Consider the following 22,286-nt stretch of genomic DNA (forward strand, 5'->3'; position numbering starts at 1 on the left):
AATTGTAAAGTGGAATGAAATGTATATTTTAAACTTTTATTTACAAATAGATAGGAAAAGTAGGGCATATGGAATTCTTCACACCCCCCTCCCCTTTTTTTTCTCTTAGTGCAGTTACTCCAGTAGTTCCTTAATTATTTCTGAATGATCTAACGTTGAGTTAAATGATCGGAGTCCACCTGTGTCGTCATCACCTCTATGAACGTATTCAACCGTACTTGTGTTTAGGCCCAATTCTCTTTGATATTTTGTCACATTTACATCTTCTGTTTTGTATACATTGAAGACAATTTAGTGAAGCTAACATGCCTTTTTGGTCCGCAGACAGCAAGGTGTGCGATATTGTCCAGATCGGAGCCGTTTGTGACGAGCAAACCTTCAACACCTACATTGTCCCCGATTGCCGCATCAGCAGGGGCGCGTCGGGGGTCACGGGCTTCTACGTGGCCAACGGCCTTCTCTTTCGCTATGGGGAAGCGATGCCCACCGTGTCACTCCACTGGGCTCTCACCTCCTTCATCGATTTCCTGGCCTCTTTCCAGGAGCCCGTGTACCTGGTGGCCCACAACGCCAGTTGCTTTGACGTCCACGTCCTCAGCAGGATTCTGGCCAAGTTCTCCCTCCTGCAGAAGTTCCGCAGCGTGGTGGCCTGCTACGTGGATACCTTACTGATCAGCAGGAGGATAGCCGTAATCACAAATTGCATGACCTGGTGTGGCGCCACCTGGGCAACGGCTACGACTATGACGCCTACAACGCGCTGGAGCAGGCCGAGGTGCTGCAGGACCTCTACAACGTTTGGAACCCAAGTTGGGATACCATTCTGGATTCCATGATCTACCCATAGTGTCAAACTCAAGACACGGGGCAGGTTACAACACATCATTTTTGTAAGAGATCATGAATAAAAATATCAAAAGATTTAACTATAACTGAATTTCTTTTTTTTTTTTTTACATTATTTTTAAGTATTTAAATAATAATAACAACAACAGTAATAATAATGTGAGGTCTTGAGGGGCAGATTCATCCCACCATGTAATGAATATCATAATTTTTTACATTATTTTTATAGAGAACAAAAAGTATGTAAATAATAATAATAATAATAATAAAACAATAATAATGTAAGGTCTCGAGGGGCAGATTCATCTCAATCCGTAATGAATATCAAAAGATTTAACTATAATTGAATTTCTATTTTTTCACATTATTTTTTATAGAGGAAAAAAATAGTATGTAAATGATAATAATAATAATGTAAGGTCTCAATGGGCAGATTCATCCCACCACATCATTTTCTTGTTCAAGTTAAAGGGAAACGTGCTTTTTAGCAGTTTGCAAACATTTTATTAAAGGCTACGTTAGACATATATATAATCACATCAATATAATCTTCAGTAGTGGCTGTACTTATGCAAAGCATTTGATGAACCGGAAAGTGAGGAAGTGTGCAGACAGCTGCACCAAGTTGTTTTCTCCGAAGTGTTGTGTACACAGGATACATCATCGGTCAGGCGAGAGCAGGATGACGTACAGCTGTCAAAAACATCTCGAGGCCGCTGAGGAACGAGAATAACACCTCGTCCTGGTGGTCGGACCCAACCGCCAGACAGCTGAGGCCGGACACCTGCACTCAGCAATAACACCCAGACGGGGAGGAGATGGCCATCGACCAATCATCACACAATGTTTTGCATGCTTGAATATTCATATTGTGTTTCTTTATAACTGGGCAATCCGGAAGAATGTGTTGTTCCTTGATGGTCACAAAAACACACGAGCTTTAGTGTGAGGGCCCCGGAACCCACGCCTGTATTAGCTTGCTTTGTCAGGAATAAACAATTGGTAAATTCGGTCTGATTGATCTATTGGTCTTCTCTTTGACAGAACAAAGTCGCAAAATTGTTTGGTGCGCCAGTGTGTGGATTAGGACATAGCAATTCATGTGTTAAGTGTTGATCATAATTTGGAGTCAGATCAATAGCTAAAATCCGTAACCTAACAAAGTAAATCAAATGTTTCTTGTTAATTGGATTTGTTCTTTCCAGAAAATCTGTCATGTCAAAAATGTTCTGGGCATTGTTTTATGCACCTCACGTAGTCTAAACACGATATTCTGCGCAATACGGCGTTTGTCAAAATTGAATTAAGCATAAAAATCCAAGTCAGGAGTGCAGCCGTTTTGCCTCGCACTGAGGAAATGACATCACCGTATCAGGCGGGCTCCTCTTGGAAAGGAAAAAAAAACGATCCACCGTGAGGGTCGTTACTTTGTTGCTTCACATAGAACATATTCTTGTAAAGAAACTTTTCAACGTGGTTGGTGAAAAAATGAAACAAAAACTGCCAATAACTTGTGTGGATAGTTCCAGTATCATTTCTTTCTTAATTCCACACCCAGGTAATGGTTTTAGTGCTCTCTTTGTAGATGTCAGAAAGCCAAAGATTTAGGGTTAGCTGGTCACTGAACTCTGACCCACAAATATTTACCAACACAGCTCATTTCCTGTGACACCAGACCTCAGAACATCTGAATAACTTTGCAACAGTATTTCAATCACACATTGGTGATAAGGTTGACAACTTATTTTATGATTATTTTCAAGTGTTGACTTTTGCCTGTGCTGGCTGTAACCTTGAGTTGTGCTACAGTGTCAACATCTGCTTGCTGACCATTGTGAAGATAGAGATAAGACCGACTCTGCAACTTGCTGGAACCAGTTTGCAGAGATGACCCCAGCAGAAGCTTTTCACGAGATAAAGACATGTTCTGCATCATTGCTGCTTGACTACAGATAATACTCTGGTTGCATTTTGATCATGTACGCAATGCATTTCAAAGCAAATGAAAGGGTGTCCTTTTATGGCTGAGATGGATGACGTCATTGCTGGCTGACTAGTGACAATATGCTTTCGTTTTCGCTCTCGCTCTCTTTCTCTCGAAGAGGGAGCAACAGCAATGTGCACATACTCTTATTAGTTTATACAAACTTGTATACTTTATCATATCAATGTGTAAATACTCTTATTAATTTATACAAACATAGTTGCTCCATCAGAGAACAGACACGGCACGCAGAGCTGGTAATTTTCCATTACACGTAAGGCACAGCTCATTAACTTCATGACACATAGATACGAAACATTCAGTAGATAACAAGACATTCAGGTGATAATAGAACAAATGTCTGTCTTATGAGGATATGTTTTCCTTCTTTCCCCCTCCCTTTTCTTCTCTTCCGGATTCCTGCTTGTGGGTTCCCTAAAAAGCCTTCTGACCGGAACTATGACGTTGTTGTTGTTGTTTCATTTTCTTAAAAGTGCATTGTGTACAGACTGCCGTGAGACAACCCAAGATCTTGCAAATAAAGAACCAACTATTACAACACATCTTTGTTTTCCTTGCTCGATGACGGACATCTTGAACAAAACGCAACACTCTCTATTTCTCTATCTCTTTCTCTCTATTTCTCTCTCTCTCTCTCTCTCTCTCTCTCTCTCTCTCTCTCTCTCTCGCTCTTTCATTTCCCGACATTTTCTCCATTCTCTTTCATTTCCCCCGACATTCTCGCCATTTTCTCTTTCGTTTCCCCGTTTTCGTGTCCACTCTACACTACAGGTGTCAAACTCAAGGCCCGGGGGCCAGATACGGCCCGCCACATAATTTTATGTGGCCTGCGAAGACAAATTGTGCATCAAATTCGTGTGTCATTACTAGAGTTGCAAATTGTCTTCACTTTTAATGTTTTTTTAAAAATATTTGACCAGTTTTAACTCGTCTGATTTGAAAACGAGTTATTTGTCAGTTTGTTTTGTAGCTTTTACTGTATATAATATGAGGTGCTCATACATTTATTTGGGTTGACAGTCATAATGGCCCTCCGAAAGAAGCTATGACTAAAATGCGGCCCACGATAAAATGAGTTTAGTAAACTCTCGATATCATGTCTTGAAGTGCAAAGTATGCCGTCGCCATCGCGTTATATGGTGATGGTGTACCTAATCAAATGTCCCTTCGCTCCTTTTGGGAATGCAGCTGGACTTCATTTCCCGTTGTGCACCGCGACAAAAAGCGAAACTAAAGGGAACCCAGGAGAAAAGTCGGCTGTTGAGAGGAAAACAAAAACGCGAGCGAGCGGGGGCTCTCCCTGTGTGGGCGTCCAACTCGAGGGAGAAAGGAAAGGGAAACGGCCCTCTTCCTCGTAAACGAAAGTTGACTTTGACGCAGCGGGCTATAAAAGCTGCAATTTGGACACTGGCTCGGCGGCAGTCGAAGGCGAGACGTTTCTTCACGGTGAGTTGATGAAGTTCTTATGGTGCTTTTAAACGTCGTGTTGACATTGTCGTGTGATTTCTTTTAATTTTTCTGTAGATGTCGTACACGGTGGTTTTCTTTGATCTGGAGACAACTGGACTGGGTATGGCACAAAAATCTACTTGATGACTTTGCTATCAGCGTCAAACACCCCAGCTCTTATTTATTTAAAATACTGTGGCAGAAGTGAGGAACACGTCTTTATTTTATAACTGTCTGCCAACAACTGTGACATCACAAAGGACCACCCACCAGGGCCGGTTCTAGGAATGCACATAAGAGGGGGCAGTCAGTTTTTACACATTTTTAACACTGTTAGTGTTTTCTTCACGGCAGTTGTTAGCTGTGTGTCCAGATCTCAACCTGGAGAAGTGGGTTGCACTCTGTCAGGCCTCTACACTAAGACCTGTCCAGCTTGGGTGTCCCACCTGAAGATTAAAGCTTCTGCTGGTATAGCTCTTAGGCACGCAAACCCCCTGACCACAATAAGGTGGCAATCTCTCAGGGGGGGGGGACATATAATATGAATGTTATATTAACTATTATTTGAGTTGTCGTTAATCATTAGTTATATCACGGGTCGCTACGACGAGTTTAGTGGAGTTTTTACTGCTTCTTCCAACTCCTACCGCTGACTGTAACTTGACACTCTCTGGCTGCGTCTTGCCTCATTTGCATACTCACAGTGATTGGATGTTTACGGAGGGGCGCGGAGTCCTGACAGCAGGCTGTGTGAGGGAGGACACACACTGCACCGACATGAGAGAAGAGAGGGGGCTGATTAACGTGTGTTTCTATCAGCGGATTTTTCACTTCAATAAATTTGATTCGAGGGGGCAGGACATCTGTTTGAGGGGGCGTTGCCCCCTCTTGCCCCTGCGTAGAGCCGGCACTGCCACCCACCCTTGTGTGGAAAAAATAAAACCAAAATAAAATCTTTATAGTACGTAGTTCTCAAACCTTTTACCGTGAATAGCTTACAAGCTCGCAAAGTTGTCCGACTAATTAAAAAAGTGCTGTTTGTGTTAAACAAAAAAGTTATTCGAATGTTTTCCTTTTATTGACTTCATTTTAGTTTTTTCATATTTGTTTCTGTGAATCTTTAATATACGACTAGAGAGTGCTGTCATACCCCTTGTGGTGCTTTAACCACACATTGGCAGTCTCACTGTTCTCGTTGATTGTACTTTGTTTTAAATAGTGTCAATTTAATTTTTGCAAACAATTTAGTTATAGGTAAAACTAACATGTGTTTTTTGTACTTATTGAAGACAGTTTAGTCTTTAATGATGATAGCATAAATGAGTTGGTCTTGGTTGAAGCTAACTTCAATGAAGCGCACGTGCATCTTTTTTCTGGTAAACTCCGTAAAACGAAATATATGTTCTCTCCCTTTCCCGCAGACACTCAAAAGTGCGATATCATCCAGATCGCGGCCGTCTGCAACAGACGGGTCTTCAACACCTATGTCGTCCCCCGCTGCGCACTCACCAAGGAGGCCAGCGACGTAACGGGTTTCTCGCTGGCGAACGGCTGTCTCTTCCGCCACGGGAAACCCATGGACACCGTCCCACTCCGCCAGGCTCTCGATTCTTTCATGGAGTTCCTGTCCTCTTTCTGTGGGCCGCTGTACCTAGCCGCCCACAACGCCAACCGCTTTGACGCGCCCGTCCTGAACCGGGTGCTGAGGGAGTTCTCCCTCCTCCACCCGTTTCAGAGTGTCGTGTTCGCATACCTGGACACCTTTCTGCTCAGCAAGAGGATGTTCCGCAATTTCTATAGCTACTCCTTGGCGTACATGGTGCAGTACTTCCTGGAGAAATCCTACGACGCCCACAACGCACTGGAGGATGCCAGGATGCTGCAGGAGCTGTTTCAGGTGTGGAAGCCGGGCAGGAATGTCGTGTTGAATTGCTTGATCTAGAGCACACTTCCTATCTAAGCCCTGGAGGTCAGATCCAGTTGGCCACGTCACTTTTGGGCGCTCACTAATCAAATCGTGTGTCTGCTTTATGCTACTTTGGCAAGAAATCTGTAACCAAATTGCATTTTCCTCATCTATAATCAGCATTTTTTCCCCTATATTTTGCTTGTCACAATTTTCAGTTCCCTAATTGCATGACTTGAATTTCAAAATTTCCTGACCAAAAAGTGAAGAAAACATTTTTTTTAAGAAACATGCCAAGCAGAATAGTAAGTTTGCCGCTAGGGTTTTTTTTTTGCCTCAACCTATAGAATAACAAAAAATACTCTGAAAGCATTTTTGATGCCAAAAATCATAATTTATAAAAATAGAACTGAGAAACAGCCGTGGGTAACGCTGACACACGGTATGGCGTGAGTTGAACGTCAGTGGCTTTTCAACGTGGCCCGGTGGTTTATTTCCAGACTTCTGTGGACCAAATACAGCACAAGTGACAAACTCAAGGCCTTTTGGCCTCATGTCATGTTCTACAGCCTGCAAAAGCTTGTCACTTTTTTCTTGCCCAAAATGGCAATTATGCAATATTAGGGTTCCCACAAGTGGTGAAATATAATAGTTTGAAACGTTTTCCTGCTATATGTAATTTAATCGGACATAAAGTCCTTTTATATTTGTCTATGGTTTTTATTAGCTGACAGCACTGGCGTAGCCAAGCCGGGGCGAGCCGGGGCGGCGCCCCGGTTGAAAAAAATCGAGCTTTTTCGATTCTTCATTTTCATGCCGTTTTTTTCTTTCGGTCTTGCGCGAATGTGCTTGCGCTATTCTATGTGCGCGATGTTATCCATTCACCGTTTGCCTCCCGGACCCGGATGTTGTTTTAGCGATCAGCGAACGGCGTGGGTGATGTTCGATTTTTTTTCCTGTGGGTGTGCGCCCCTACTGGAAAAATTCCTGGCTACGCCACTGGCTGACAGTATTGACACTGAAAAGGACACTAGATTGATAACTGAACCCACAACTTTCAAGTTGGGACACAAACACTTCACGACTGAAATTAGATGCTTTGTTTTTTCATTTATAATTGACTTTGTGATTTGTGATCATTTCATTTAAAGAGCTTTTATATGTCTTGTAGGTGACGAACGAAGCAAATATATGAATTTTGAAAACTATATTTGTATATGCATTGCTATGATTGATCTTTATATCATTTTCAAAACTGGATTAAAAAATTATTATATTCATTGTACCTATCTTGCTCCTCTTGCTAACACATTTTTACACATTTCCTGACGCGATATTTTAAAGATTAAAGTTTAAAATTAAAGATTAAAGTCCCAATGATCGTCACACACACACCTGGGTGTGGTGAAATTTGTCCTCTGCATTTAACCCATCCCCGTGTGATTTTAATCCATCCCCTGGGGGAGAGGGGAGCAGTGAGCAGCAGCGGTGCCGCGCTCGGGAATCAGTTGGTGATCTAACCCCCCAATTCCAACCCTTAATGCTGAGTGCCAAGCAGGGAGGCAATGGGTCCCATTTTTATAGTCTTTGGTATGACCCGGCCGGGGTTTGAACCCACAACCTTCCAGTCTCAGGGCGGACACTCTACCACTAGGCCACTGAGCTTTACTTTTTATTTGACCTATTCAAGTGTTTCTAATCAGTTTTCTTTACATTATCTTTTTTAAAAGGAAGACAAAAAATAGGATGATTGTTTAGGGGAGTAGATTTTGTTACACAGCATACGGGAATCTGAATCTGGAGACTGAGTTTCACTTGTTTGCCGCTAGAGGGCGACCGATTGTTTTTCTTTGAATCAACGGCGGAGAATAGATGAAGAAGAGGACTTTTAAATTCTGCTCTGGCGGACCTTCTGTACACGCCGAATACTTAATAACGTTTATGACGAGTCAAGTTCTAAGCTTTTGAACGTTAACGTTTCGGAGCAACGTTGACAAACACGATGGAGACGTCGGGGGCAGATGGCTCCTCTCAGCAGCCGATTGTGTTCTTCGATTTAGAGACAACTGGACTGGGTAAGGTGGAAAGAAAGTACGACAGAAACTTAGGTACAAAATGACTGTGGTAAAAGTCGAAATGCTGACTCTGTGTTAGTTTTTAGGATAAACCCTCAAGTTGGAAATCTTTAGAGCTACAACGCTACTATGACTTCCAAGTTTGATTTACTCCATGACCATGCAATAATCCAATTTAATGGGAATCAGAAAATTATTTCAAAATTTCTGTAGGATTAATCTGAAGTAATAGAACTGAGTATTCTTTGAATTATCCCATCGATTAATCATGTAATTGCTTAAAATTACTTAATTGCTTTAAAAAAACATTGTTTAAACCACAATGCCAATCAACCAAGTGGAGGAACTATTGATTCATTGATAAACTGACAAAATAATTCGGATTTTGCCAATATTAAAATAATTGTTAGCTGGAGCCCATTGTATTGTAATAGCACCACAAAGTATGTGGCTTTAAAGGTTGAGGCATGCTTTTGGCCAGTCAGCATTGGACATTATTTAAGTGTCACCATCAGGGCCAACGTGCGAGCTGGTCCAGCTGGCGGCGCTGAGCGGAGGCTGCTCTCTCAACCTCTACACAGTCCCTCGCTGTCGAATGGAACCGGGCGCCGCCAGGGTGACAGGCCTCACTGTGCGCCGACGGCGGCTGTACCTCCACGGCCGCCCCGTGCCCACCAGCCCCCTGCGGGAGGTGCTGCTCTCCTTCCTCGCCTTCCTTCAAAGGCTCCATCGCCCCCTGCTGGCGGGCCACAACATCCGCCGCTTCGACTGCCGACCTCTGACCCGAGCCCTGGATGAGACGGGCCTTCGAGCGCAGTTCGATGCGTCAGTCGCCGGCTACGTGGACACGTTGCATTTGGCCCGGGAGGTGCTGAGGGATTGCGGCATGCGCAGCTTCAAGCAGGAGTACTTAGTGAAGGAGTTGATGGGCATGAACTACAATGCTCACGACGCTTTTGAGGACGTGCTCTCTTTGCAGAAGCTTTACTATGTGCTGCAACCCAAGCCGGAGATGGTGGCACACTATACGTTCAGTCTGAGTGACGTGAAGAAGGTCGCTGCTGCCGACGAATTGAGCAGAGCTCCCAAAGGCGGGCGCCTGCTGCCAGGACAGCGCCTCCTTTGGCAGCACCTGGAACAATCAGTCAAGAATATTGATGGGAGCGCGGCATAACGCCACAGAACTTAGCGTTGACATTGGTGACCAAATTTCTAAAGTCATCTCATACTCAGATGAACTCCGTGACATTATTTTTCTACTGCCAAATAAATCTAATAAATATTTTTTACTGGCTCTTAAAATGTTTTGTTTGCAGGCGATCCAGCAAACAATGGCTTTGCTCATGGGCCCACTGGCAGTCAGGAAAAAAAAGAAACAATATAAAACTTTACACCAACAGTCAAGTGACAGCGCAAAGCTTTTATTGAATCACTTTGACGTTAACATTTTCTGCAGTTCCCATGCGACAGCAAGGCTTTGCTCCAGAATGCTTTGAACAACAACAACAACAAAAAGAAGCCTAAAATTGCCTTTGAGCGTGCAAAGTGCAAATCAGATTGCTAACAAACCCGTGACTGAAAAGCTAAGCTACAATGAAAGAAAACGTTTAGTTGACAGTGACAACATTTGGTGATCAAACAATGCGGGCAAAACATTTTGACTGGAGCATGCGGAAAACGACATCCAGCGGTAATCAAAACATCAGTAGTGAAATAAAAACTTGCAGCTGGTTAGAACAAAGTGCACTTCTTGGCCATAGGTAACAGGAAGTAGAACAGAAGGATCGGAAAATACATCTCAAGTACATCTCATGTTCTGACAAGGACCAAATATACTAAACGTTAAAATATGATCAAACTTGATGCAGCATTTTTAACTAAAACATTTGCCCTTTTCGGTCATGCTTTGTTGGATTTTTTTGTTTCCTCCAGTAGCAAATATTTCCTGTAATTGTTTTTTTTGCTTGCAATAGAACCCCCAAAGAGGAAGCATGTGATGATAACCATAGAAGTGGCACTGTGGAACTTGACAAACTGAACTTTTTTTTACTGCATAAAAGGTAAGTTCTGTTATCATCTGTCATTCTTGTTTGGCATGCACAAACTTGGTCAATAAAGCTGATTCTGATTATTTACATTTGTATTACAGTCAAAAATGTTAAGAATGAGGGCTGCAGCTGTCAAACTTTCTAGACATGACACTATTTAACAACGCAATGTGCCATTGTTATCGCTGACCACTTGAGGGCGCCAGCCTCACATTCTACTCCATAATATTGGGGACTTTGAGTGTGTGTGGCTTTGGTGGGTGGGTGGGGCCTGGCCTGGTGAGTGACGTGGGAGCCAGTGAAAATCTTAACTATTGCATTCATCGTTTTAGCCCTTGAATGTTACGTAATGTTTATAAGTAGTTTTGTAATGAGGACAACTTTGAAGTTAGCTGGCTTGTGCTCCACTTTGGAGGTTCCACAGTCGATGATATTGAACAGGAAGTATTTAGCAGTGGAGGACTAGTCAATTCTCAGTGCAGTCATCCAAAGGTACATGTATGAGACATGCATCAAGCATCTCATCACAAGCTTGGATGATCCAACTGGAAACACGGCTTAATTCACAGCAATTACAAAGACTGAAGTAGAGCGTTGGCGTTTCCGGTGCATTTTGTCGTACAGTAAATATTTTTTGCATTCTTCATGCACGCATTCTGAACGCCATTCTGCATTCCTCAACAGAGTTAACACAAGGAAACGTGTTGAACATGTTCCGCATCCTCTACCAGTGTAAATGTTGCATTTCTTGTACCAGTGTTTCAGCATTCACGTTCGACTGTTGCGTGAGAATCAGCGTGTAAGCTCTAGAATCCTTTGTTTCGGCAATTATCTTTATTTCTAAACACGTTTCAACTTTGTGTAGTCATGTTTTCCCATTTTGGTCAAATTGAAACCATGATTGAGATTCTAATTCCCATTCGCATCGTTCTGCACCACTGTGAATGCGTTTCAGCCTTCCGTTAATTTCCTAATTCTTGGTATTCACATTGGCGCAGAACGCAGAAATGTTTTCACAGCCAAAGAAATGAATTAACCCTGTTTGACGTGATATAAAAATCTGGAGTTCCAGAATATACTGTACTGTGCTTTGAACCATATTGTGTTGGATGAATGGTGAGGAAATGCAGGATGAGACAAATGTTATTTTTAGTACATGCTGTATACCGCTAAAAATAGCCATCGGGCCACAAATAGCCCCCGGACTGTATTTTGGACAGCGGTGGTGGACGGGTTGCCTTTCAAGTGGTTGAACTATTGTGCAAGTGGCACTTTCTTTGTCTAAGCGCCACAATTTGCTGTGAGGTCACGACTGCTCCTACAGGAGGCAGCAGGCCCGAAACATGGTCAAACCCGATGGAGAGGCCACGTGCAGTATCACGCTCTCGTTGGCCGACACAAACAAAACGCTGCCCCGCTTCAGGCTGACGTCAGACGGTGCTGCGGGTGAGGTGGCGCTGGCGTCGCCTTCGATAACCAGAAGGATGCTGGCGCTGTCCACGGGCGCCAGCGTGTACTGCTTGACGGAGGCTGTCACCTGCAGAAGCCACAGATGTTTCAACTTTTACTTTAAGGACTTCTCCATCATTTTCTTTCACCTGTATCCTCATGACGGTGAAGTCCGGCACGGGTGGGTCGTAGACGGTGACGCAAGGGTCCGAGGCGTCCTGAACCGGCGGGAAAATCTTGGCGGCGGAAGGGCTCGGGCTGTAGTTGAGCATCTCGCACAGCGTGTTGACGTCGATGTACTTCGGGGTCAGGCCGGCTCTCACCGTGTTGTCGGAGCACGCCATGCACTCGATGCAATCTGATAGCGAAATAAAAAAATGACGAAAATGGAGCAGAAAGCCGCCGAAGCTCCTACCGACCTCCCGAGAGGTATGCGTGAGGTTCGTTAGCTCCGAGGAACATGGCCTGGTTGGGTTCCAAGAGCACGTGGTTGAGGAAGTAGATGGAGAAGCAGCCGATGTCGCCGGGGTACTGGCAGTGAAGGCGGAGCAGCAGCTCGCCGTTACTGCTTGCCGTGTCCTTGCCCGCCGAGCCTATGCAAACGCACGAGACGCTCGTAACGACGCTTGGGTCCGATCATTTCGTCGGTAATTTTGCTTACTTTCTTCAGTGACTCTTTTGACCAGCATGTTGAGTTGATCCACAAACACTTTCTTCTCACAGTTCATCATCCTGGTGAAGCACTTCTTCAGCGCCTGCCTGGTGCAGCTGGCGTCGCCTGCGCCGCTCCGCAGCTCCTCGGCCGCTTCCTTGCCCACCAGAGCGCGGAACTCCGGGACGGCTGATGCGTGACATAAACAAGGTGTGTTTTTGTTTGGTTGGTTCTGAAAATTCTCATCGCACTTACACTTGAGGAAGCTGAGGATCTCCTCCACCGGCCTGAAGCCACAGAGGCCCTGGAAGCGTGTGAGAGCGATGGCCATCTCTGGTTTGTGGTTGTTGTCCGGGTAGTGCTCCGGAAACTGAGCGTGAAGACGAGCAGCCAACTCCTAAATGGAAGACGGAAAATAGTCCGCGGGTTCTTTCCGAGCCAGGAACGTCCCCCAGAATCATGGCTAAGCTTACCTCAGAAGATGCTAATTTGTGTGTGCGTACTCACCCTGTTGGGGTGAGCCTGTATGGACAAGGCGGTGTTAACGGAGAGGACCTTGAAGAGGAAAGGCAGCTGGCCCTGAAAGGTGTCCTTGACCTTGGAGCCCAGGCATGCAGGGAAGTGGGCGATCCATTGACCCAGTGTGGTTTGCGCGATACGGTTGTCTTTAATCTGGGCGTCGCCCTTTGGGTGGGCGCCCATCCACAGCTGGAACGAGGCAAAAAGGACCATGATCCGAGCGCGCTTGGGTTACGCTGACTAGTGCACTTTCAAAGCGCCTTGTTTGGGAGTCATATATATATATACTTAGAATGCAGCACCATGGCCCTGTAAAACATAATTCAAAGTGCCATCATGTGGCAATGTCGCCCGTACAGCGTGAAAATGTCAATGCGCTAGGTAAACTGAACTGATGACCTTCATGCGAACCCCCCACAGGGCTGCTCGGGTGCTAAATAAAGAGCAGCAGAGGTCACGGCCATATTGTCTCGACTGTATTCCGCGTAGCCTACCTCAGCGTAAGGTTTGCCATCTTCGATGACAGCCAACGGGTCCCCGCCAAGCACCAGTTTGGCCACTTCGCTGTCTAGGCCCACTTTTCCCCATGCATAGTTTTGCACAGCACAGGTCAGTGGAAACACTAAAACGGAAGCAAGCGGGAAAACAGAGTGTTGTTCAGAACACAACCTTTTGGTGCTACAAATGCAGCTTTCTGGGCCCCAACAATACAACAACCAGAAGATTGTAATATAGTGGTAAAAAAATAAATACAACTAACAATACATGGCACTCAGTTACCGCCATACTTGGTGTTTTTCACATAATCGTCACTATTGTGTGGTTTAAACGGATGTACCCATATTTACTGTAATTATGACTTCCCTAATTCGTTATAGATGCCGGAGCGTTCCGACCTACGTGCATAATTCACATACGTACGTAACTGCGTCGTAAACCGAGGTAACTATCCGATTATTAGCACGCTGGTATCGAGAGTCACTTTGGCTTCGATGTCATTTTAAGCAGACGTTCATTTAAAGGTAAAACTAAAAAAGCGCCTATGTGTGTTGCAGCGACAAGCCGCAGCGGGGCTGCGGTATTAGACAGAGGGGGAAAAAACACGACTAAGCAGATTTGAGCACAATGCACAGTGTTCTCTTTACACATTACAGTGTCTGCGTTCATTGACCTCGCGGTTGTTTCAAACCAACAAAAAAGTATCTGGTTACTTCACGGGGACATAACAGAGGCTAGCTAGCAAACTAGCTACCCAGTGAGCGAACGTAACATTCTGTCAAAATGTGCACTTTTCGTTTTACACAATCCAATTAGCTTGACGGATTTAAAACGCATCGACCGAGTGATTGAATGGTTGAACTCAGTTGTAGAGGAGATGAGAACCTCACCTCTTACTTCCTCCATGACGGCGACCGAGCTGTCACTCAAGCTGTGACGTCACGCACGGCCGAGCGACTTTCGGTGTAAAAGCGTCTGTTTGTGCCAAGTCACATTGCACGAAACAAAAAAATATTTTTACTCGGAGGCAGAGGTGGACAGAGGAGGTAAAAAAATTGTAGCCAAGAGTGCTGTTATAAGTGCTAAACCGAACATGAATGGCAACTAAACATAAATATAAAACAGTATTAATTAAATTTCCATTAGCAATGTACAAAGTAGCAATGAACAAATTTTGATAATTAAGGCTAATTTTTACCCGTCTTTTTCTGTGTCTATGTCATATAATACTTTATTTGAAATCCCACGCGCGCTCTTTGACTGTGTTTGTCATTTACGTTTTCTTCCCGTGTCATGAATTTTCATCTATTATCCCTAATTCAAATTAACCCAGTTCTTTGTGCGTCTTAATGACCTTGAATTTGCATGATTACTGGCATGACAAGTTTGGTCTCTTTAATGTAACCCGTGTTCGCGCCACCTGGATTGTGCGTGGCAGTGTGACGTTGACGTCATCACGCAACTGCCAGTGTGCGCATGCGATCTACACTCGAGTCGAGGAAGTGGGTTGAGGACGCAATTTCAGTGGCGGTGAGGAGTTGGCTCTTTATTACCCGCTCACAGAGGTTTGAATCACCGAGAGTCTTGAAGAAATATGTCGGCGTTTGATGACAACCCCTTCGCCGAGCCGGCTGGCGTCAACCCTTTTAATGTAAGTGCTTTAATGTGTGCTGAAGTGACGCTAAACGGACGTGTTCCGTGGCTGTCAATTCGATCTCGAGAGGTAGCCAGTAGCCAGCAGCCAGCTCGTCAGGAAACTTGTTGGGTGGATGTTGTTGGGCGTGTCAGCCTGCTGTCTCTATTGCTATTGGGTTAATGTGCATAATTGACAGGCCATCAGCCAATCGGAGCGCTCGTCATGGAAAGCGGGGTGGGATATCGTTTGTCACAATTGTAGGAAGTTAACGTGTAGCCAACAAGGAATGTGTTTCTAAACTTTTTAACCGCGTTGCAGTTGTTACCACGCCAAATTGATAAACCTTTCTGACCACATGAATTTGTTTTAAACCACGTAGTGTCGTTTTTTTTATGTGAAATCAGGTTGAGTTGGCCAGCTCAGGAGTAGCCACTTAGAATGATCACAATGCTGTTTGTGGAGGATATGAGCCAATTAAGCCATAAACATATCAACTTATTACTTTGCGCATCAGCAACACAACAAAAAGGACCTTACCCAGACAATTTTACAATTGAAGGCGTGTACAGAATCAAGGTTTACAGGGGGCACATAATGTCTGTATGTGAGTGCCTCGGGTATGTTGGATGAAAAGCCACATTATGATTTAAGTTTCCCAACCATTGTTGAGTCAACACGCACAATTTACCATGATTTTTTTTTCTTCAAAAAAGTGTCCACAGGTTAATTGCCAATTTGTCATCCAGTTATTTACGAGCATTTTAATTGTTCTGCCTGTCACGATACGTCGCTGTCATAGAGTGATGAGCAAAGATACATTTCCAGACTATTTAAGTGAATTTGAGCAATTTCCTGCAGCACTGATGATCTCGCATGACACACTAATTGTAAGTCATTGATTCACGATTTAACCACTGCAAAATGTCACATGCGTTAACAACCTACAAGAGTATGCGACTGTTTGATTGCTAGGCGGGGAGATGAAGCTAAATAAATAAGCTTTCAGCAGTTGGTACACGGTGCCCGCCTGGCCGGCCAGCCCCTCACTCAGTGTTCATTCGAATAAACAGATTTAAGCTTTAAGTCATACCAACACAAAGACACCGACACTCGCAAAAAAAAATGTCCACCCTTTGGCGTTGATGTGTTGTGTAGCGTCTTATCTCACTTCCTGTTTCACAGAGGTTGTTCAGATGTACTGAATTTTCTTGAGTCTTCCTGCTCAACTTTATGCCGTGTCATCAAAAGGCACAAGCTGACCTCCATCTGGCTGTTTTTATTTTAATTCATTGCCGTTTTTCATGGACAAGGACCATCTTTCCTACTTCTGGACTGTGCAGACAATGTTCTAAAGTGACACTTTTGAAGCCTCATATAATTTCTCATAAAATGACTTGTTGTCCGTTAGCCGTGTTGCACAAGCATGCAAAACAAACCCTAACATTTGCAACTAAACAAAATGTCAAAGTCTGGTTTTGCATTTGTGTGTTACGCCGACGCTGGATGCTCCTGTTCATTTTCTGACTCATCCTGGTTGCTTGTTTCTTAAAATAAAAACCTAACCCCAATCCCTAAACTGACAGAACCTCAACTTAATCTTCTTCCCTTGACTGGTGTGGCCTATGTGCTACTCTTGGGCTCCCCCTAGTGGTAAAAGTTAAAGTCCCAATGATCGTCACACACACATCTGGGTGTGTTGAAATTTGTCCTCTGCATTTAACCCATCCCCGTGTGATTTCAATCCATCCCCTGGGGGAGAGGGGAGCAGTGAGCAGCAGCGGTGCCGCGCTCGGGAATCGTTTGGTGAAAACATGACTTTCTATTCATTTGGGTTGAACGTTTTTAGGTTGAATAAATTCTGCTGCGTGTCTCAATTTCAAATGCTGCAACGGATTGTTCGTGCTACTGGCTTTAATTTCAGCAAGTTCAGCAACCTTCAAACATACTTTGCCTGCAACACAGGAAGAGAAGACAATAGTTGAGTCCGGCTGGGAATGTTTACAGGTGCGTCCGGCGCCGATAACTTTGATCATGCAGTCCGGTTTCCACTTTTGGACGAAGGTATTGGGACAGCATCTACCGATACGTAGTGAAAACACAGCAAAAAAAATGGGGCGTCTCTTTTGGAAAGGCTTTCTCCCACATTGTGATCCGTTTGCTGCTAATTTTGGACTTGCTGTTCAAGTTCATCCTCTAAGAAGTTTATGTTTATGGATCTTGCTTTGCGCATTTAGTCCACAGAGAAGGGATTACTCAAAATGGTGTCGTGAGAGTAATTTTTTTTTTTTTGGGTCGGTCAAGAGAAATTGACCGAGTCATGCTTTGATTTCTTTTTCGTGGGAGTAACTTTTTTTTGGGGGGTCAAGAGAACTTGACCGAGTCATGCTTTGATTTCTTTTTCCAGGACCCGGCTGTCACACAGGCGACAAGCTCCAGTGTGGAACCTGTTGAGCAGTACAACCCTTTCCCTGCCACAGTAAGACCTTTTACTGCTTCATTGCATTTCCTGACAAGAGCTGAGTAAATGAATTATTATTATTTTTTTTTTCTTTTGGAGAGCCTGGCTAGTCAGACCACCCCGTACCAACCGGCAGTACTGCAGCCTTCGTCCGAGCCCACCCCGCAGGTGAGTCACGCAGCGTCTACAAACATCTTCTTCCACTTTGTAGCGTCATTTGCGAGACCTACAGTCGTCTCGTCTTCCCCGCGCTGCCTCCTTTAAGGGCATCGCATTACCTCAGTTTACACAACATCACGCAAGTCGTCGCTAATTGAATTTGGTTTTCTTTTTTCTTATTTTATTTTATTTTTATTTATTTCAAACATTCAAAATTGACTCTGTTGCAGAGCCATTCGGCTTTGCTGCTATTTCTTTCCTTTTTTTAAACATTGCTTCTATCTGCTAAGCAAATGTTGACCTCTGCTGCTTCTGGAATGACCGACCAAAGACGTGCAAAATGTCAAGAGGTCTCACTGTTGTTGGAATTGCCCCCACAGGCGACTGCCACGGCGGCACAGGCCAACCTGCTGAGGCAACAGGAGGAGCTGGAGAGGAAAGCCGCCGAGCTGGACCGCAGAGAGCAGGAACTCCAGAGCCAAGGCTCCTCAGGTCCGTCCCACTGCCTTGTTTGCGTTCCGTGCGGTTCACGCGCGGGCCAACCGATGCCCCACCATGCTCGCGCTCGTAGAAATGAAGATAACGTTGTCGCACGCGCGGCAGGTAAAGCAAACAACTGGCCGCCGCTCCCGAAGAGTTTCCCCATCAAGCCGTGTTTCTACCAAGACTTCTCCGAGGAGATCCCTAGCGAGTATCAGAGGGTGTGCAAGATGATGTACTACCTCTGGATGTGTGAGTGGTCCCGAGTGAGCGCGGGCGTGTACTGGAGTACCCGCTCGGAGTATAACGGCCGCTCCTCCCTCTCGCAGTCAACTGTGTGACGCTCTTCCTCAACATGCTGGCCTGTCTGGCCTTCTTCACCACATCGTCTTCCTACGGGGTGGACTTTGGCCTCTCCATCCTCTGGCTCATCCTCTTCGCTCCCTGCTCCTTCCTCTGCTGGTACCGACCCGTCTACAAGGCCTTCAAGTGAGTGGCGTGCAAAGACGAGGCTTCCTGGTTTATTTCTGCGTTGGATTAATCTTTTTGATTTGTGTTGATGTGTTGATTATTTATTTTGCCTCCCAAATAAGAGAGTCTCCGACTTGAAACATTTCCGGAATTTTGCAACCCTTAGGGAATGTGGTGTCTTTTTAGTTATTGAAATGATTTTGGGAAAAAAATGTTCCGCATCATTTTAAATTCCAATTTTGTTTATGGCATCCTCAGGACCGACAGCTCCTTCAGCTTCTTCTTTTTCTTCTTCATCTTCTTCTGCCAAGTGGTCATCTTCATCATCCAGTCGGTGGGCATCCCCAAGTGGGGCAACAGGTGGTTTATTTTTATTTTTTTATTCAAACTTTCTTTGTCGACATCTGCTCGGTAAAATCCGTGCCGCTCGTGCAGGTCACATTTCCTGTTCTTTGGTTATCGCACGTTTCCTTTTTGCTCCTCTTCTGTTTTGTCGTTGCAATTGCGCCAAAGGGAAACCAGTAAAATTAAAGATATAGTATAAATAAATAAATAGATAAAATATCAATAATATGAAAATAAATAATTAAATGTTGTATGAAGCAAAATGTTTGCTAGCAAGAAACTTGGGTGAGTTTTGGTTCCAGAATTGCTTGACTTTCTTGCCTGTTTTTTGTTTGTTGTTATTCTTCTATTGTCAACTTTCTTGCCTGCTAAGTTGCACTCTTTGTCCTCTTCCTCTCCCGTTTGCTGAGACTTGGCAACCCTCAGCCTCTCCGCTGATTTTCTTGCTGTAAGTGTGAGATTAAACAAAAAAACTCAAATCTTTTTATTTATTTATTTTTAATTTTTTTATATAAACACAGTTGGTGTTCTGCATGGCGACTAATCTTATGCTCTTTCTCGTAACACCTAACAGATTCATTCTTTTTTTTTTTTTTTTTTTCCTGACTTGTGACAAGACTCAACATTACAGTGGAGCCCCCAAAAGTGGACATCACCTTAGTCAGAGCGTAACAATTTTAGGGGAAAAAAAAATCTAATCGTTTTTTTTTTCCTCAATAATGTGATTGCAGTTTAATATGCAAATATTTATTTTCTACCTCTTATGAGTTGTACCATTTTGGAGGTTTCACTGGCCCGACATTTTTTTTGCTAACGGTTCTTCCGCCGCCTAAAACGTAACCAGTGTGTTTGTCGGCGCGCAGTGGTTGGATCGCCGCCTTCTCCGTCATCAACACGTCCAAAGCGGTGGGCGCCATCATGATCATCGTGGCCATCCTCTTCACCATCTGCGCCGTCATGTCAGTCATTCTCCTCAAGATGGTGAGAAACCGCAATGTGCTTTTCCTATGCATATTTTTTTATTCTCATTATTTAATGGTTTAACATATACTGCCCTTTATCCTTCTCATTTGCACCCCCTAGCGGTTGTTTATTGCAATAGCCTACATATCATTTTTCCTATCGCTTATTTGAAATATTGTCAACTTTATTTTATTTTGTGACTTGGACCTAACGATGCGTCGTTTGATTATACTTGTCCTCGTTCGCAGTCACTTTGACATTTAAGACTGGTGCCACGAGCTAACGTTTGTGTCCCTTGCGACAGGTCCATGGCATGTACCGCCGGACCGGGGCCAGCTTCCACAAGGCCCAGCAGGAGTTCTCGCAGGGCATCTTCACCAACAAAACCTTCCAAAATGCCGCCACCGGCGCAGCCTCGTCGGCAGCCCAGGGAGCTTTCCAGGCTAACAACTAGCTCGCGCTAAGCTACCTGCTCAGGTGGAAGTCAGCATGTTATCCGGTTGGCAGGTTTGTGTCCATCCTTGTAATGTGTCGACCTTGAGCAAGGTGAGAGCGCACGTACAGACAGCCACCATCACGGTGCCAGACAAGCACAGCAGGTACATTGTGGCTGGAGCAGGAGACGCGTTGACTGATGTCTGTCTTCATTTCACTTGGTCTCGGCTTTGTATATTTTGCTCGCACTTTTTGGCAACGCTCATTTGTGCAAATTGTGGGTGGATTTTGTTTTTCACCAGCATGTGTGAGATTCTTTACAAGTATTTGATAGTTTTTCTTTTCTGAGCGTGGTGTTGTTTGGCAGGTCAATATTGAATTTTTTTTCTTCGATGAATCCTAACAAACGTGCTCCCAATTGTCAAATGAGCGAGAAATGTTCAGTTGCTGAATCATTCCGATATCTCATTTCCTTAAATCGAGCCCTCTTAGTTCCACCTCCTTTACTTTTTTTTCTTTTGTTGTCAAGACTAACATGTGGTTTACAAAAATATCGTTGCTGGCCAATGGCAGCGTCTTTCTCTCATAAAAATATCCATTTTCACAATAGGGGGAAAAGAAAAATCGTGTCTAATTATCTCAACTGACAGGCGCCATTCCAATCAACTTCCAAATTGAACTCTGTTGCTAACCAAAACAGCAGAACCTGCCAAAGCATCTGGAATCTCAACGCATTTGACTTCCACTTGACTTTATTTTCTTTCTGTGACAAAAACAACAATTGTGTTTGAGTTTATAGCCTGTTTTTTTTATTTTTTTTTATTGGCAGCATGCAAAATAAGTATATAATGTAATGTAGCCTCTTTCTTTCAGTGCAAGATTAAATAATTTGGATAATAGCTGAATGTTCCTTTTGCTATTGGAATACACTTTGATCTCGTTGGGCTTCAACTAGAAGTATAATTTAAAAGCTGCTTCAGGTCACTTGAGAAATCTGAACTGGTTGCTCAGGAGATGCACATGCAACATAACGGTTTATTGTAGAATATAGATTAGCTGTGCGCCTTTTATTATGGGATGTATCACCTCTGTGATGAATCAGAATTGTTTTTGCAGCAAATGAATTAGTCTCATTAATTTAACATTGATCCTGCATCCAGATGTTTATAATGTTTTTTTTCTGTCGGTTCTGTGCCTTTTAGTATGAAAATATTGAATGTAACATCTAATAATAAAATGCTTTGCTTTCAATCTCTGTATTCATAAATACAACTCTTCTGCAGTTAAATGGAGTGATGAGAGAAGCTTCTTTTGAATCAACAATTACTAATTTTGCACAACACACTTTTGGAGAATTTTTCTTTTTTAATCTTTTTCTTTATAATTTTAAATTATCTTGTTTTTGTATAAACAGCTTGTTTACCACTTGTAAAATCGTATCGAACGTAAACTGATTTTTAAAAGGTTCTCCAGCAGATGGCAGCACCTACCGATCTTGACGCTACAGCAGGCTTCGTTGGTCGGGATGACATCATGCTGCCCCCTACAGGTCAGTCTTGGTCTTACCCAGACATGATAATGTGGTGCGGATTACACTTTAGAACTGGTTAAATGTTAAAAATTGGTAAATTTGTACCGCTCTAGAGGATTTGAGATCGGAGTAATTAAACATTTACAATTGTTGCCTTCTTCCTTTACTCTTTCTCTCTCCTTTTAACTCTTCTTATGCCCTCATCACTTTCACTGTTGTCTCTCTCTCTCCGTCTCCGCTCTTTCTCTCCTCCCTCACCCCATTTCTCTATCTCCTCACTCTCACCCCCTCCCTCCCTTTGCCCTCTATCTTCGCTTTCTTCTCGCTCTCTCGTCACTCACTTATTCTTTTCTCTCGCTCC

General features: G+C 43.9%; 4 protein-coding genes across 5 annotated transcripts; 3 read left to right on the forward strand and 1 right to left on the reverse strand.

Annotated features, from left to right (window-relative positions):
- The first annotated feature begins 4,003 nt into the window (after positions 1-4,003).
- Positions 4,004-6,728, forward strand: LOC119124071 (DNA polymerase III subunit epsilon-like). The gene is made up of 3 exons (XM_037253719.1): positions 4,004-4,297; positions 4,376-4,421; positions 5,722-6,728. Exons 1-3 carry the CDS (start codon positions 4,034-4,036, stop codon positions 6,240-6,242), a joined length of 831 nt encoding a protein of 276 aa, XP_037109614.1. The 5' UTR covers positions 4,004-4,033; the 3' UTR covers positions 6,243-6,728.
- A 1,276-nt stretch (positions 6,729-8,004) lies between these two features.
- Positions 8,005-9,787, forward strand: LOC119124084. Its single transcript, XM_037253749.1, has 2 exons — positions 8,005-8,281; positions 8,797-9,787. Exons 1-2 carry the CDS (start codon positions 8,209-8,211, stop codon positions 9,453-9,455), a joined length of 732 nt encoding a protein of 243 aa, XP_037109644.1. The 5' UTR covers positions 8,005-8,208; the 3' UTR covers positions 9,456-9,787.
- Positions 9,788-10,195: 408 nt separating this feature from the next.
- mpi (mannose phosphate isomerase) lies at positions 10,196-14,423 on the reverse strand. Its single transcript, XM_037253663.1, has 8 exons — positions 14,338-14,423; positions 13,444-13,571; positions 12,938-13,138; positions 12,686-12,827; positions 12,440-12,619; positions 12,198-12,371; positions 11,928-12,136; positions 10,196-11,866 (listed from the first exon to the last, which is right to left on the reverse strand). The coding sequence occupies exons 1-8, from the start codon at positions 14,351-14,353 to the stop codon at positions 11,648-11,650; spliced, it is 1,269 nt and encodes a 422-aa protein (XP_037109558.1). The 5' UTR covers positions 14,354-14,423; the 3' UTR covers positions 10,196-11,647.
- A 492-nt stretch (positions 14,424-14,915) lies between these two features.
- Positions 14,916-21,645, forward strand: scamp2 (secretory carrier membrane protein 2). Of its 2 annotated transcripts, none has more exons than XM_037253703.1 (9): positions 14,916-15,098; positions 17,488-17,559; positions 17,638-17,709; positions 18,081-18,192; positions 18,304-18,432; positions 18,510-18,669; positions 18,910-19,011; positions 19,860-19,977; positions 20,264-21,645. In XM_037253703.1, the coding sequence occupies exons 1-9, from the start codon at positions 15,042-15,044 to the stop codon at positions 20,411-20,413; spliced, it is 972 nt and encodes a 323-aa protein (XP_037109598.1). In that variant the 5' UTR covers positions 14,916-15,041; the 3' UTR covers positions 20,414-21,645. The 2 variants fall into 2 exon arrangements, with proteins under 2 accessions (XP_037109598.1, XP_037109599.1); XM_037253704.1 differs by having other exon boundaries at positions 17,641-17,709.
- The last annotated feature ends 641 nt before the right edge of the window (positions 21,646-22,286 follow it).

The sequence above is a fragment of the Syngnathus acus genome, chromosome 6 (assembly GCF_901709675.1).
Source record: "Syngnathus acus chromosome 6, fSynAcu1.2, whole genome shotgun sequence".
NCBI lineage: Eukaryota > Metazoa > Chordata > Actinopteri > Syngnathiformes > Syngnathidae > Syngnathus > Syngnathus acus.

What these genes read in the sequence shown, in the direction of transcription:
- LOC119124071 (XM_037253719.1), top strand. Translation starts at nt 4,034, where the DNA reads ATGCAGCTGGACTTCATTTCCCGTTGTGCACCGCGACAAAAAGCGAAA. An exon ending in AGGCGAGACGTTTCTTCACG is followed by an intron (nt 4,298 to 4,375) that starts GTGAGTTGATGA and finishes ATTTTTCTGTAG; the next exon opens with ATGTCGTACACGGTGGTTTT. An exon ending in TCTGGAGACAACTGGACTGG is followed by an intron (nt 4,422 to 5,721) that starts GTATGGCACAAA and finishes CCTTTCCCGCAG; the next exon opens with ACACTCAAAAGTGCGATATC.
- LOC119124084 (XM_037253749.1), top strand. Translation starts at nt 8,209, where the DNA reads ATGGAGACGTCGGGGGCAGATGGCTCCTCTCAGCAGCCGATTGTGTTC. An exon ending in TTTAGAGACAACTGGACTGG is followed by an intron (nt 8,282 to 8,796) that starts GTAAGGTGGAAA and finishes TGTCACCATCAG; the next exon opens with GGCCAACGTGCGAGCTGGTC.
- mpi (XM_037253663.1), bottom strand. An exon ending in ATGGCAAACCTTACGCTGAG is followed by an intron (nt 13,139 to 13,443) that starts GTAGGCTACGCG and finishes GCCTCGTTCCAG; the next exon opens with CTGTGGATGGGCGCCCACCC. An exon ending in TACAGGCTCACCCCAACAGG is followed by an intron (nt 12,828 to 12,937) that starts GTGAGTACGCAC and finishes TCTTCCATTTAG; the next exon opens with GAGTTGGCTGCTCGTCTTCA.
- scamp2 (XM_037253703.1), top strand. Translation starts at nt 15,042, where the DNA reads ATGTCGGCGTTTGATGACAACCCCTTCGCCGAGCCGGCTGGCGTCAAC. An exon ending in CCAGAGCCAAGGCTCCTCAG is followed by an intron (nt 18,193 to 18,303) that starts GTCCGTCCCACT and finishes CACGCGCGGCAG; the next exon opens with GTAAAGCAAACAACTGGCCG. An exon ending in CCCGTCTACAAGGCCTTCAA is followed by an intron (nt 18,670 to 18,909) that starts GTGAGTGGCGTG and finishes TGGCATCCTCAG; the next exon opens with GACCGACAGCTCCTTCAGCT.